General features: G+C 45.5%; 1 protein-coding gene across 2 annotated transcripts in view; it reads right to left on the reverse strand.

Moving 5' to 3' along the window:
* Nucleotides 1–4,037: 4,037 nt before the first annotated feature.
* The window catches only part of SUDS3 (SDS3 homolog, SIN3A corepressor complex component), a 41,808-nt gene continuing 29,321 nt past the window's right edge, over nt 4,038–16,524 (reverse strand). For both annotated transcript variants that reach the window (XM_082640374.1, XM_082640373.1), the window contains 3 exons: nt 10,749–10,833; nt 7,414–7,499; nt 4,038–4,975 (listed from right to left, as the gene is read on the reverse strand). In XM_082640374.1, the coding sequence (XP_082496500.1) occupies nt 4,870–4,975; nt 7,414–7,499; nt 10,749–10,833 (277 nt within the window). In that variant the 3' untranslated portion in view covers nt 4,038–4,869. The remainder of the gene's footprint in view (nt 4,976–7,413; nt 7,500–10,748; nt 10,834–16,524) is intronic.

Consider the following 16,524-nt stretch of genomic DNA (forward strand, 5'->3'; position numbering starts at 1 on the left):
TCCACCAGGCTTCTGAGCACAGAGTCTGATGCAAGTAAGTACTCAAATAATTGTCCCAACCGTGTTCTAACCGTGCACTGCCCAGAGCTACCCATATGACCTTAGACAAATCATTATCATCTCTGGGCCTCAGATGTTTTCCTCTTCAAAATGAAGGGGTCACACTAAATCAGGGATGGCAAATAAATCGGCTCCCTTGCCCATGGCAGGCAAAAGTAAATGATTAGGCTACTACTTCCCACTCCACCCAGATTTGGGCCTCAGAATCCTTCTCAACCCAACACACTGGGAATTCACAGCCCATTTATAGCTGACGCGTAGCATGATCTCTAAAGCCACCAGCTTTATCTTCACAGTCTGTTGGCACTCAACTAGCTTCCCAGGAATTGCTCTGGTCTCTTAGGATTTGGCACTAACAGACTAACAACCAAGGATAGGGAGCAGTTAGATGGCAGCAGGATGACAATGGAAGGGACAGTCTCCATAGACTGGGCACTCCCTGTGTCCAGTCCTATGCCATGTATAGGACTCACAGCACAGCACAGTGAACGAGGGCAGGGACTCAAGAGAGACCACCTGGGCTCAGCATCCTGGCTCACCATTTACCAGCTGTGTGACCTTGGGCAAATCACCTGATGTTTCTCGATTTCCTCAACTACACAAGGAGGATTCTAATACTACCTACTTCACAGGATTATGAGGATTCAATTAGTTAATATGTGTAAAATGCCTGGCACGTAGTACGTAGTAGATGTGTTAATACCAGAATCCTCAAAATCACCGTCTGAGGTGGGTATTATTTAACAGATGAGGGAACTGAGATTCAGAGGGATTAAAGTGCCCAAGATCACACAACTAGTTAAACAGCAAAGCCGGATTCAAACACTAATTTCTGAGCCTTTGCTCCACCACGCTGCATTTCCGTAAACACTCAATGGTGAAATAAGGGATTCTTGATTGTCTGCAGGGCCCTGCCTGTCTTCCTGGGGCTGCTGTGCTTCCACCCTCAGCACCTGCTTTGTCCCTCCTGACACTGCTCTCCTAGCTGGCTCTTGAACACTGCCTGCTTCACCTCCTGGACCATACACACCTTCAGCACAGAGCGAGCGGATACGTACAGAAAACCAGGACACAGACTGCTGGGTCTCCAGCTCCTGGGAAACAGGGGAGAGAATCTTGACAATTCTGATTATTGGTCTTCCCCTATCTGTAAAGCGAATTCTGCTATTTTATACATTTCTATCTTCCGGGGAATTGAGCAAACGCAGATTACAGAAAATGTGTAAAGGGATTAAGCACCTTAGGTACTTATGCTGTATCTTATCTACCTCACTCCCCTAGGGTCCTCCTAAACATATGTATCTCTGTCTTAAAAATCATAGCTATTCACAAAAATATTCTGGTTAACACTAAAGTTGCTACAGCTAATATATTTCTTGCCATGCCATTATGTCTAGAAAGAGTGAGCTGGTGCCCACGTTTCTAGTTCATTCCATCTAGTGCCTTTTTTTTTTTTTTTTTTTGGCAGCGCCATGTGGCATGCGCAATCTTAGTTCCCGGACCAGGGATCGAACCTGTGCCCCCTGCAATGGAAGTGCGGTGTCTAAACCACTGGACCGCCAAGGAAGTCCCAATATGCCTTCTTTTTAAAAGCTGGGAAAGTGCTTACCCAAAGATGGGGCTTGGAGAGTCTCTAACACTAGTGAGAGAGACCAGAAATTGGTTCCATTCTTGCTTCTGCCCAGGTTGCTGGTGGGAGCTGAGCAGGCAGCTTGCAGCAGGTGACACAGAACCGTGTGCTCTTCCAGCTGGTGACTCCACAGGACGCGACATGGGAAGGTCCACTGACCTCCAGAGCGCAGTAATGGTGCACGACGTCCAGCTCTCAATGGCTCCTACCTCTCCTCCTCACTTTACAGACGATAGGAAAGGCAGGAAGAAAGTGAGTTAGAAAAATACAGATACGTGCTTCCCTCCAAAGTCTCTCTCGTTGCTTGTGAGATAAAGTCAGCTCCATCAAGACCCATTACTCTCCATGTTCTAAACGGTTCCTTCCTTTGTGAAACTGTCATACTCGTGCCTTTTCAAAGGAAACAATCTCTTGGCCGGGGACTTGACTCTCTCAACTCTAATGCCAAGGGAGAACCCCAGAGTTATCCGGCAAGGGGAAGGGTCTCACCAAATAAGAGTGTTTTTACCTCTAAAATTTGCTCTGGATGTGTGTCCGAGAGGTGAGAACAGATAAACTCCCAGGGAAGCACTGGAGGAGAAAGGTGAGAATGCTGAATGTGATTTTAACAGATGGGGCTGGGAAAGGACAGCAAAGGGTAGTAGGCAGGAAAGCTGGCTCAGATTCCAAAAGATGTGGACTCGGCCACTCAGTGTGTGACCTTGGGAAAGTTACTGAACCATCTTCTGTGACTAACAGAATCTCTTTCCTCCTCCGAAAACTGGTGATAACAACAGTGTATTCTCTCCAGGGTTGTCATGAGGCTTCAATGAGATGACGCAGGTGAAGGGCAGAGTGCCAAGAACTGGAGCCATTCTTACTAACCAGTCTGCCTCTCTCGGCCCATCATGTGACACTAACACTGTCTGACAGCTAACATTCACGGAGCACTTACTATGACCAGGCACAGTGCTGACCTCTGGGTTTCAAAGGAGAATTAAGTCTTGGCTCGATTATATTTGACGTATAAAGAGTACTCAGTTAAAGGCAGATACTAACGTCGAGGGCAAGCCCCGTTTTCCTTGGTAACAAACAGGAAGGCGAGATGGTTGACCTGAGTCTGCTTTTTGGCCTCTCCCACTTAGCCACACCCTCTGCTGCCAGCTCTTGCATCCCTGGTCAGCAGTCCCTAGCCTACATCAAGGACTTGGCTCTTCTAGAACAAATATGGAAGGACCCACAGACCTGAAGAACTTGAAGGCTAAGGTGATTAAAACAGAGAAAACTTGTCGGGCTAGTAGTTACCCTAGCGAGGAGCGGTAACTGGAAGAAAGCCTACGGAGCTCATGGACGCTGGTGACGCTGTCTCTCGGTCTAGATGCTGGTTATGTGGAGGCTGGTGACGCTGTTTCTTGGTTTAGATGCTGGTTACGTGCATGTGTTCACACTGAGAAAACAACTTCTACAATTAAGACTTGTGCACTTTTCTGTATGAATGTTATGTTACAATAAAAAATTATTCAGATCGTGACTGCCCCTCTCCATTATCCAAAGCATGAAGCAGCCCTTCCCAATGGGTATTACAAGTACAACTGGGTTGCAAGCACAAGACATCAGTCCCCGGTGGCAGCAAGTGGCCTGATCACTTTACGTGCTGGGAGCTGTGGAAATACCATGATGTTTGGTGAGATTGACAAGTCCTGCTCTCGAGTATCCAATGAATAGCATCCTCCTTATAAGACCAGTTTACCTTAAGGTTTTTCCTATCTAAGGTCAATTTTATTCACTTTATTTTTTTAGTTTTTTGGCTGCGTTGGGTCTTCGTTGCTACGCACGGGCTTTCTCTAGTTGCGGCGAGCAGGGGGCTATTCTTCATTGCGGTGCGCAGGTTTCTCACTGCGGTAGCTGCTCTTGTTGCAGAGCATGGGCTCAAAGTGCACGGGCTTCAGTAGTTGTGGCTTGCAGGCTTAGCTGCTCCGTGGCATGTGGGATCTTCCCGGACCAGGGCTCCAACCCGTGTCTCCTGCATTGGCAGGCGGATTCCTAACCACTGTGCCACGAGGGAAGTCCCTATTTACTCCATTTTTAATCAGATTCTTTTCTCCTCTCCAACCAGGAGACAGCTGGCTACATTTAAGGGTCGACACCCCTAGACTGATCTTTGCAAACCTGAGAGTCAGTCTTGGACATCACTCCATACCTCACCCTTCATAACGAGCAAATGTCTAGTAGGCCCCTCCCTCTTCCCCAACTTCCTTCCTTCCCCATTACTGGAGGGAAAACCTAAAATAAATTTCAATCATTTGTCAAGTCAATGGATATACAAGTCAATGGATATAATTTCAGTAAAAATATACAGACTACGTGCTGGTTTTCTCTTTGAAAGTTTATTGTCATTAAAAAAAAATAAAACCCTCTACTTGTTACATTCACCTCTCAGAACATTTAATGTACCAGTTAATGATGTTATTGTAAAAAAAAAAGCCCACCAACTGCTTGCAATGGCTCTAAGTTATCATTATTATTTTTTGCCATGTTCTGGTATTATAGTGGTTTAAACTCTTTGGGAAAAAATGGTGCAACATTAAGTAGCAAGATTTCAAATTCCCAGATTAGAAACAATTTTTATATCAGGAGGAATTTTCGTAAAAAATCCAACGATAAAAGGAAATGTTAATAGAAAAACAAAAATACTGTAAAAAATAGGATTCCCCCCACCCAGCCCCAAGTTAGGTTAAAAAAAAAAAGTGGAACCAATCCCCCCCCCGCATATTTCTCTTAGAAAAGTCACCCAGTCCTAAACGCAGGGTCTTACACACCAATACAAGTAGCCTGATTTGCAGACCAGCCTCTGGGATCTTACACTGGCCCCAGTCTGAAGGTTTTTTTTTCAAACCTTAAGGTAAGTTAGGTAGTTAGACTTCCATAAATACTGGTATCCGAATGAATGAAAACATCCTGACTTTGGTATGGCTACAGAAATCTGGAAACTGTTCAAGAGGACACTGGCTTAGAGAGGGAGTTGAGGGAAGCACACAACAACCCCCAAGTGGAGGTAAAATAAACATTAGGCCACACCCATAGCAAACACTGTGTAATACCTGAGGCTGATGCCTTGAACAAAACACATGTAAAGGTTCTTGATCAGAATCACACACATACAGCTTCTTGAACAGAGTAACACACATACAGGTTCTTGATCAGATTAACGCATGTATAGGTTCTTGATTGGAATTGTGTGGACCAAACTTTATCCAAGTTACCACTTGCAGGAAACAGTTTGAATTTGGTAATTCATCCAGTGCCCTGGAGTCCAAGAAGAGACAAAGACGTTTTGGAAGAAGAATAACCACCCGGGCTAAAAGCCAGGCCCCTCTTATTCTAGGAAGCTCAAAGTCTGTTTTTTCCTTCTCTCGTTCGATTTTGCCCATCACAAAAGCACCTACATCTCCCAACAAGGGGGATCTTCCACCCCAGGTCACCACAGGGGCCTCTCTGAGGGGAAGAACTGCTGATTTTTCATCCCTGGACTGACTCAATAAAAAGCAAGTCTTCGGGATCAGGAATATAATTTACGTTGCTGTGTCTCAAGTGTACTTTACGGTTTCCTTCCCTCATTTTCACTAGATCATGATTGTTAAAGGTTGTGAGGATACTGAGAAGGCAGCGGTGGGGCTGCAACCATGCCGAAGTGTGGCCTCAAACATCCTCAAATTTACTGAAAAGGGTAAAGTGCCCGGTCTTCAAATCACCAGTTACTTCATGAAAGCACAAAGGACCCACCAGACAAGGCAAGAAAACAAGGCAACTTGCTGCTGCATCCATGCAGAAAAGTAGCTATCGATACAATCCTTCCCCAAAAAAACAAACTTTGGTGCAGTGTTAGGAAGACAAGATAATCATTAAAAAAAAAAAAAAAATTAAAATAAACCACCTTCGATGGTAACACACACTAAATACATCTAAATAAATTTCCATCACAGGGCACAAGGGGATAACAAAGAGCTCCCTGATATTATGGGAGGTAACACACACCACAGTGACAATTCAATCAAGAGAGAGCCTCCCTTACAGCAAAGGCCGCCAAGAAGAAACAAAAGGTGAAGCCCCTGTTTACTGTCGCTCTGGTTCACTATTGCAAAGATCATAATCATGGGGGGCTGGGAGGCAGAGAAGAAACTCAGAACGCCAGGCAATTTTGATAAACAGCCTCATCTGTCCTGTTCTCTAAATGAGACTCCAACACCAGAAAAAAATGAGAGGAAACTTGGATTATAAATGAAAAATAAAATGTATCTGTACAAGTCTTTACTCTGAGTCAGTAAGTAGGGTTTGGTCTCTGTTGAAGCCAGGACTCTGGAGAAGGTGATTTACTTGTTATCACAGCTCTACAACTAGCTGTGGGGTGTGTACATCAAGAGACAACACGAAGACAATCACTTGAGACCAAGGGAATTACTTACAAAGATTTCCCAGGATGTATAAGGTCTACTGATTGCCCATAGAGATGCTAATACTTGCTCTAACCCCAAATACTTTAAACATCTTAAGGTGGCAACTAGAATATCAGAAACAAAACAAGAAAATCATCGCCCAGTGAGTTATTTCTCCCATTATGGGAATGAGGGAAAGGGAGCAGGGCAGGCTGTTTCACCAGGATTCATTAGGGAGAGTGCAGGTTTAGCGGCAGCCAACGGCCTTCCCCGTCTGCAACCTGGGGCCAGATCTCCTGGGAGCCCGGGAGTGTTGACAAGGTTCCATGGGTTCGGAATGGCCAAGGCAACACTGGCATCAGCGACGAGAAGAGTGCGATGTGAGTTACCAGTGAGAGTCTACAGATCACTGATGACTCCACCAACCATCTCACCTCCCCACCGACCACAGACAACCCGGATCACCAGCCGGCGGCAGGTGCCACCTCATCTACTTGGGAGCAGGAGAGACGAGGGAATTACAAACGAAAGCTTCTGAAATGACCGCTTCTTGTTCCAGCCTGAGCTAGAACAAATGCGTTTGAATGAACCACTTGCTTTAAACAACATTTAAAATATGGAACCTTCAGCACTTTATGATATGAAACGCCCCCTTCCCTCAACCCCATTTACTGCAGTGCACGTCGTCTCCCAGGCGAATTTTTCTGTCTTTCAGCCGGTGGAATGGATGGCATACACCAGATGTTACACAAGGCATTCATTTCTCTGAGAAGGCTTAGAGCCAGGAGAATTAATCTCCTTCTGCTAGGACCTCTGCCCCAAGCTTCTGGGGAAACGGTGAATTGGGCTTGACAAGGAAGGTAGCTACATGACCCACTAATCAGATTCAAAACATGAAAATGCACTGAGGAGGGTACCCCTTCCCACTCCTCATCATGACAGCAAGACCTAGATAATTAAGAGAGACGTCCCTGCAAACTCAAAGGAGGCTTTAAAAAAAAAAAAGACAAAGTATAAGCAAAAAACAAAGAAATCAGTAAAGCAAACTCCCAATTCTCCTGAAAGTAAAATAGTCTCATGGTGATGGATGACTGGAAGAAGTCGAGGCAGGGAAAGAATGACACAAAGGCGGGAAGTGCCTGGCCACAAGGGCGCCTTGCAGAATCCACCACAGTGTTCTCCATTTTCCAAGGCCAAGCAAGTAGCAAGTCCCAAGTTAAAAACTTTCTATTAAGAGCAAAACAAAACCAAAAACCATTCCAGAAAAGGGGTCAAGGGAAGCACAACACTGGAGAAAGTCAGGCCGCTGACCTCCGGCGGATCACGAAGAGCCCGCGCTGAAGCTGGCCCAAGTAAATCCTCATCTTGGTGCTGTCGCTTGTCTTCCTCACCCAGATCTGCAGGGGAGATGGAAAAGGAACAGGGTGAGAGGCTAATCCTGAGGGGCAAATGTTCCAGAGCATCGGGATGTTTGCATGAATTAGGTGTAGCCAGACAGCCGGCAACCTCTTCCTGTCAACCCGTGAGGCATTCACAGGCCTTGACCTCTGGCCTCCTAAAGGCATGCCTCCACCACAGAGAGCAGGCATCACCCTTGAACTCATTTCTCTTACACCTTTGAGTAAGAAAATGGAAAGCACGGTGTTCTTGAGGTCCATTCTTGCCTTCATCTTAAAGACTCTTTTTTTTTTTTTTTTTTTAGACTGCACTGTGTAGCAGGTGGGCTCTTAGTTCCCCAACCAGGGATCAAACCCGTGTCCCCTGCACTGGGATTGTGGAGTCTTAACCACTGGACCACTAGGGAAGTCCCCTTAAGGACTCTTTTTGATATGGTATGATTATAGTATTATCAACATTCAAGACACATATATTCATAAACTTACAATCAAATTAGAAAATATTTTCCTTGCCCCTAGGGACTTCCATAGTATAGCCTTTCAATTCTCTGGTTTCCTGGCAATTAAGGCTAATGGTCCTAACAGCAAAAGATAGAAAAATTAACAACAAAAGAAATGCCCACGGGTGAGCAAAGGCCCAATGAGGATGCTGAGAAGGCCAAATTAGCTTAAGACAGTCCTTCCCTCCTGACCGCATCATTCTCCCACAGATGGGATCAGTCGTCTGGCACTGTACAGGGCAGATGTATTCTTCCCTAGAACTGAAAACGAGCTCTTCCAGCATGGGGCCTGCCAGAGCTGCCAAGTGCACCCGGTATGTGGCATCCCTGTAGCCAGGGAGGGCAAGGAGAGCTGCCACCTCGGTCACCTGACCCACTTGTGGGGGAGATTACTGGGGGCCAGACACTGTGCTGACCAAACTGACCAAGCTCCTTCATCCTCAGAACAATCCTATGGAGTAAGTACTGTTATCACCCCCATTTTACAGAAGAGCAACGCTGAGTCCACTTGTCCAATGGGAATCCTGGCGCCTGACATCAAAGCCCCTTGCTCTTCTTACCTGGTTCCCTGCTTTCTCACCCCTTCTCTCATCCATGTTATTAACACATGATCAGATGGAGACAAAAGCATAAGTTTTTTAAAGATCTGCATCTCACCTATATATGCAAGTACAAGTTTACAAATATAGCTCCTCCTTTGCCCATTCAGTTGTCAGGTTTAAAAAAGCTTATTCAGGGCTTCCCTGGTGGCGCAGTGGTTAAGAATCTGCCTGCCAATGCAGGGGACAGCTTCGATCCCTTGTCCGGGAAGATCCCACATGCCTCGGAGCAACGAAGCCCTTGCACCACAACTACTGAAGCCTGCGCACCTAGAGCCCGCGCTCCGCAACGAGAAGCCACTGCAATGCGAAGCCTGTGCACCACAACGAAGAGTAGCCCCGCTCACCGCAACTAGAGAAAGCCCGCACGCAGCAACGAAGACCCAACACAGCCAAAAATAAATAAATAAATTTATTTTTTTAAAAAAGCTTATTCAGAAAAAGAGAAAGCTATTCTCAGTTTCATATTTCCTTACTGTGATTATTTAACAACAAAGAGACTTTAAAGTCAAATACACTTGTTTAAAAATAAAGACCTCACCTGAGGCTGAGCCTCTGAAGGACCTTGCAGAACCATTTTAAACTGAAAACTGACCCCAAGGAGGGCTGAAGAGCCAGTCACCGACATGCTCAGACCCACGCACCAAATATGCTCAGAGTCAAGTTATGCAGAAGCCAAGCAGCTTCAGTGTTACTTAGTATTTCACCTGAAAAAATGAGCTGGAATACTTCCAAGAAGTGAGAAATGTTTTCCCTGTTGCAAGCCTCCGACGCACTGAGGCTTCTCCCCTCCAGGAGACATGTCTCAGTGTCACCGTTTCCTTGTCAGACTTCGCTAACACTCTATTATGTCAAAGGGTGACAATCTTCAACAGAGAGAGAGAAAAAAATCTAACTTGCATTTCTGTTTCCCTGAGAAGTCCTGAGGTGTCACAGAGAATAATGCATGGGTTCTGAAATTAGGTTCAGGGACGAGGAGGCCACACGCCCTCTGTCCAGCAGCCCACACAGCCAGGCACACGTGCTCCGCTGTGAAACTGCAAAGCCCCCTGCCAGGGCAGCGGCTCTCTGAGATGCCCTGTTCCGACCTGGCTTAGGGTGACACACAGATCACGAGCCCAGAGGAAAATGACATTCATATATCTGGAAGGCTCTCCCTAACTTCTAAGTGAACAATCACTTTGCCAACTAGTCACATTTGAGGGCATTTTCAATTCAGGAAGCTGGGAGAATAGAATAGGCTTAAGTTATTTCATAATCCACCTTCATTAGACTTACTATGCACTGGCACGAATAAGTTACAGAGGTAGACACATAAAAATCAATTTCTTTGCAGACATTTGTGGACTGATAAAAGATCAAGCCAAACAAGCTATTAACGTTTCAAACTGTTTTTTGACTACTAACAATACCGGTTACACACTGCTGACACCCTCCTAAAGAAGGGTCAGCTGGAGAGCTCACAGGCTAGTCACATCATCCTTCAGCATGACCCTCAGAGCTGACTTTCAACCAGCTCCCATCCTATAAGAGAGACTGGAGGAGACCAGTCCCTGAGGGTATGAGCCTGGTAGCTCACTGTTCAGAAGCACAACAGGACACGTCGGATTAGAGAGACAGCAGGTGAAGAGTAGTGTGTGGGTCAGATCAGGCCAGCACCCATTTACTGAACACTTACTGTGTGCCAGGCCCTGTGCCAGGTGCCTTGTTAGATCCTCAGAGCATGAAACAAATCTGAGTGCACATGAAAGCTCGAGAGAAATAACAGCAAAGACAGAGTATGCTCCAACGGCAAGTCCCATCCTCAGCAGATGGCTGCCTCAATAAGCAGCAGGATTTGAACGTGCAGACATCACACCAACTTGCCTTGTGTCCTTTCCTGCAGTCTATCACAGTGGTGCCCAACTCAATTACTCTGCAGGGAGTTCACAAAACCACAAGGCTTACACAAACCCGCATAAACTGCAGTCATACAAAGTAAGGGATTTTTAAGGGTGATTTTGCCTATGTGCAATTTCAGCCTCAAAGTGCTGACTTTAGAATCTAAACCACATACAACACTGTGATTCCACCGTACTTTCTTGGTGGCACTCACATTGCAGGTTTGTTCCATTTTGCTTTCCTAAAGGGTGACAGAAGTTCAGTCTTACCTCATTGGCTCCGACAGAGCTGATCACACAACTCAATTTCTGGTTGTCCTTTGACTCCAGATAGATGGCCTGGCTCTTGTGGTACCTGCGGGAAAAAAGACACACATTTATTTTTTTAACCACTTTATTGAGGTATGACTGACATGTGAGAAGTAGTACGTATTTAATGTATACAACTCAATGAGTTTCGGGATAAGTACATACCTGTGAAACCATCACCACCATCAAGGCCATAAACATAATCCACCTCCTCCCAAAGTTTTCTCCCACCCTCTATTATAACTATTGTTTTGTGGCTTTCTTTCCTTTTGTGGTAAGAATATTTACCATAAGGTTTACCCTCTTAACAAATTTTAAGTATACAGTATTGTTAAGGGCCCAAATTTAGAAAAGGAATAAAGAAAGGACGCAAAGGAGGGAAGAAAAAAAAAAACACAACAAAAAATATAATTAAAGGAATCTTAATTTATAGTTGAGGAACAGCCTGGATTTCAGGTTTAATTTACAGGCTTCCATCCTTGGATTAGGTCAGATGACCTCCTAATCTCCTTCTAAGTCTAAAAATTACATTCTTGGTTCCACTGCAGAGTGGAAAAGAGGGCCAAGGAAAGGGCTAGAAAACTAACTCTGTATTTTAGTTTTTTATTTGAACTATATGACCCAGTTCAAAAAGTAAATTATAATTTTTTAAGTAAAACCTCTGTCCCCACTTTCTGCCTCCACCCCGAAACACTGAGGAGGGTTGGGTGGACAAAATGAACAGGTGGGCTTGAACAGACTGTCCCGTTATATACTTTCTATTTGTCCAAGTAAGTCATCAACAAGAAGGCAAGCCAAATTCAGTCCTTACTTTGATCACTCATTCAGCAAATACTCATTAGCCACTTGTTGTGTACCACTGACCACCCTGGAGGGTGGAGAGGACAGTGAACAAGGCCACAAGGTCCCTGCCGTCAGGAGCTTCAAATACAGTGGCAGTGACAAATATGAAATAATCACACCTGGAAAGTACTAACTAGGTGAAGTTCTGACTGTTAGACTTGCACCAAAGGGTATCTAATTTGGCCTGGTCAGTCGGGAAGGCAGCTCTGAATGGAGTAGATAAGACAGACTCCCCCCTTTCAGTCCCTGCATCTATTCTGTAGTGTAGGACCACCCTCACCTTCTTCTACAAGTTCAGGGACAAGGCAGAGGATGAAAAATGAGGAAGCCAGGGCCAAAGCCCAAATGAGTCAGTAACAGCTGCCACAGGAGGAAGGAGCAGCTACTGGGTGACAGGAGTTGGAAACATCAGCTGAGCTGCTGCTGGCAGCCCTGGCCTAGGCCAGCCCAGTTCAGTCAAGATAACCTTTGGTTCATTCTGGCTGCAGAGAGTTGGCTTAACAGACCCACTAACTCATATAACTTCCACCAAAACACATCTCCCAGCAAAGCACTGCATCTAACCATTATTTCTGTGGGGGAAGAAGACAGACTCTGTTTTGCTGGTACAGTGAAATAATCCACTGCTAAGATATCACAGTAAAGGAGGTACTTCACTCCCACAATGGGCTTTTTCCAATCAAGATTCTAAACATTCTTTAACCTGCTACTTAGGAGCGGAAAACTCAAGTTTCCAAGTCAATTTACTTCCTGAGAACACCATTAAAAGAAATCAAATCATAAATTCAATTAGAACAGCGAGACTGGTTTAGACCCAGCTTGAAAGCTGCTTTTGGCCAGGGATTAGGTGGTAAACTGGGTCAGGGGACCTCCATTATGCTAAATATGTAATATTACAAGGTCTGAATTAACAAAGTGCATGAGGAAAGGTTCAATTAGTTCACAGAAAACTCAAACTTGAGTTTCCCTCCCACATCTAAGCCAACCATCCTATGTAAATGGTAATGTCTTGAGTAATGGTTAGAATAAAAACAGAAGGGGAGAACATTCACAGTTATTCTATGGGGGTTGTGAGTTATTAAAGAGATAAAAACACAAAACAACATGCAACTAGCCTCAAGTCATCCTGATACTACTTTCTAAATAAAGAAAGGTCATGGGTGTGGTGTAGGAGTATATTACTAGTGTGGAAATGTGGTCAATATACTGCTCAGTCAAGAAAAAAACTACGTCCATTATGTCCCTGTGTGCGTAATACAACATAATGCGTGTTACATGTGTATCATATACACACATACATAAAAATCGGTAAATTTATATTAAAATGTCTATTAAGTGTATATTAAAATTTCATAAAAATATAAAGTTTTATAAAAATATAAAAGAATGATATTCTTTTTATTGCATAGCTTTCTTCTTTCCAGAATAAACAGGTATTACTTGTAATCAAAGAGTAAATAGTACTTTCTTATAAGTTATGGTACTGAAAAACACCAAAGTAACCAAAGGGCAGGAAGAAAACTTAATGTCACAAATTAATGTCTTAGTGTCTGTTAAAGACAACTCTGGGAGACAAGTGAGACAACTCTCCTGAGACATGCTGCATTTTCCTTCAGATGCACTCAGCACCCAAACCCCAACCCATCCGACTGGCTTTAAAGTAAACATCAGGAGTAAACCATGCAATGTGGTCTACTACCCCTGGAAAGCGGTCTGGGACCTGCACATCTGGCCACCTCCCAAATCCGCCTGCTCTGGGACCACTGGATGGTGGTGGCCTGAATGCCCAGCAATGCTCCATGTGCTCCCTGGGCTCCACAGGAGAGCTCACCAGCGTGTTTCCCAAACCAGCTGATTCCCAGGTCCTCGTGAAGCAGAGGCCCTGGGACCTCCAGCGGTTATCAGGCACCACACAATGGTCTTGGGGAACCATTATCCCTGGATATCAAATCTAGTAAATTACCCAAATTCCCTGGGGGAAAAAAAAAAGTCCTCAGAAATTAAAGTGCTCATGCTGGGGCGGCGGTTTCAAGATGAAACCAAACAGTATATGACAACCATAACATACAAACTTACTTGCTGATTTCTAAATACTAATTAAAAGGAGGGGGGATTCAGAATATGTTTAGACACAAAAAAATGTTAAAAAAACAAAAATAAAGTTAAATTAGTAAAAATGTACATTATCACTTTTTTTTTTTTGCCAATTAACCTGTTTTACAAGCTACAACTCATCTCTGCTGAAAAAATACTTTAAATAGCCTCAGAGAACAAGCCCCAAATGCAAATTGACTTTATTACTAATGGAAATCCTCACCTGGGAATCCCTACAGTTAAGTTCTTAAAGCTCTGCCTCTACTGTTAAACCTGACAAACTAGAACCACCGCTACTATTATGGAAAAAAGCAATTTCTTTAGAAGGTGGGTCAAAAAGTGGGGCAGGGAAGGGGTAGAATTAATTTAATTTTGTATCCTACTGGGAATACTGATATTAACGTGTCATTTCCCCAAAAAACCCCATGAATACCATGTTACAACTACAGGACTTTAAGGAATCCTGATTCTAGCTGTAAAGAGTCACTGTTTTGAGTTAATCTCTCGTGTCAGGCGAAGGCTGGAGGGTTAAATCCACCCATACAAGTGGGTGACTTCACTGAATTCACTTCAGCAGTGCTGGATTTAAAGTGAGGGAAGAAAAAACAGTCCACCGGCACCATCAGTGAGTTACTTTAAAATCTCAGCTACTTTCGCAGTACTTTCTAAGAAGGGTCATTAGTTCAAATCAAAATGTGAGGAAAACTTACAGGATATACCATGTCTTAAAAGCAGTATAAGACCCAGGACAAGGGAAGATGCTTATCTTTCAAAATGAAATGTAGCTTGATAAGCGTTCAGGCCAAGATGGGAAGCCCAAACCAGGCCAATTTTGCTGAAGTCATTTAAAACTGAATGAAACATGTTTTGCCAGAAATACTGTTTCACCAAAGTACTCCACATCACTGGAAAGAGCAGAAAGTGATTCAGCCGACCTCTCAGCCACAGGCCACAACTGCTGGAAAAGAAGGAAGAATGAAAGCCTCCAAACTGACAAGGACACAAAAGCCAAACATCAGGAGCCTGGTGAGACGTGAGAGGCCGGTCCTGCAGAGGACTCCTGGCAAACACCTTCCAGATGCAGGGCGGGGGAAGGGAGGGACCTGCCTTTCAGCAGATGAGTCATGAACCTGACCTCCAAGGCCAAAGAAGGGAAACACACAGAATACAGAAAACAACAGTCTCAATATTTAACAAGAGAGTAAGCAACTTTAAAGTCACTAAAATAGTAAAATGCTCCGAGACACTGGACAGATTTCTGCCGCCACTGGGAGAAAGACAGTGATTGTGACATTCCTCCAAAATGCTTAGGTGATCTACCACATCCCACTTGACCACTGTCTACATTAGGAAACACCAGTCACCGTGGGTCCTTTCTTTAGAAAAACAAGAATTTTATTTTACTGCATTTTCATCCTCAAGACATGTCTCACAAAGTCTAAGGATTAAGCCTTAGAAGGAGGAAGATCAGAAGCAATGCAATGACAAAATGAACATCATTTGAAATATCACGTGGCTTTAAGACTCACAGCTCCGTAAAAATGTTAGTGATAAATCTTATCATTTTTGAAGATGGTTCTTATGTGTGGGCTTGATCTTTAAAGGTTACTTGGTTTTCATTATTAGAAACATTTTTCATTTTATTTTGCCCCTCAGGGTGCTGAGCTGTCAGGGCCTGCCACCTAGTGGTGCTGTGTTCTGATAAGCTATGTTAGGACACAACATAACTGGCCTCTGAGAACAACGGTCGTCAAATGAGAGGGGCAGCAGTCACTAAGATCAGGGTTACAGGGGGCAGTCAAGACGGCATGCTAAGAGGATGCCGCATTCGCATCTCCTCACAACTAGGGCACCGACCAGGCACCAGTGGGGGACTATGGACACCTAAAGGGACGGGAGGAACCCCCAGCAACCAGGTAGGACGTGGGGCGTGGGGGGAGTGAAGGGGGAGAAGTGGAGGCAGGACAGGACTGGTGCCCCTGAGAGGCAGTTGGGGGAGGGGAAGGGGTCCCTCGCCCCAAGGGGGAAATTGGGGGAACACTGGGAGGGCGGAGGATTAAAAAGGAGTGTGGCCAGGTTCCCCCTGCCCACTTGGGCCCCCAGGAACCTGCTGAGATCCTGGGCCTGATCCTCTGCCCAGAGGCGCCCTCCAGCCACGCGGGTCCTGAGGGAGTGGGAGAGAGGGAAGGGGGAGCAAAAGTAAAGGCCAGACCTCTGGGACCAGCACCCCTGAGGGGCGGCTGGGGGAGGGGAGGAGTTCCTACACCCAGCGGGACCCACCCATGGTTAGGGGTCCAGCGATGAGGGAGACCCTGGGGAAGATGGTGGGGGAGGGGCGCGAAGGAACGGAGTGGAACGGGGCCAGCGCTTTCCCTGTCCACTTAGGCACCAGGGAGCCCAGCAGGCTGGGTCCTAATCCCTTGACCTCGGGGCCTCCCTCTTGCCTCACAGAGCCCAAGCCCCGCCCCACACCCCCACCCAGAGCCCCACTCCTACAATAGGGGAACCCCTCCAACGCCCTGGGCCTAAACCCCACCCACACAGCCTCCCGCAGGGCCCCACCTCCAAACTCCGAACTCCACTCTCCAGAGGCCCTCCCTTCCACGTGCAGCCTCTCCCCTTGCTCAGGTCCTAAGCAGAGGCCCTGCCCCACGCTTGACCTTTGCCCCGCCTAGGCCCCACCCCATGCCCAAAGTCACCTGCCCACCAGCCTAGGTCCCGCCCCACCCTAAAGCCCACCCCTGCCCAAGTTCCAACCCTGCCTAAACTCCACCTACCTAGGCAAGACTTTTTTTTTTTC

This window comes from Mesoplodon mirus, assembly GCF_964341445.2.
Source record: "Mesoplodon mirus genome assembly, chromosome: 13".
Classification (NCBI taxonomy): domain Eukaryota; kingdom Metazoa; phylum Chordata; class Mammalia; order Artiodactyla; family Ziphiidae; genus Mesoplodon; species Mesoplodon mirus.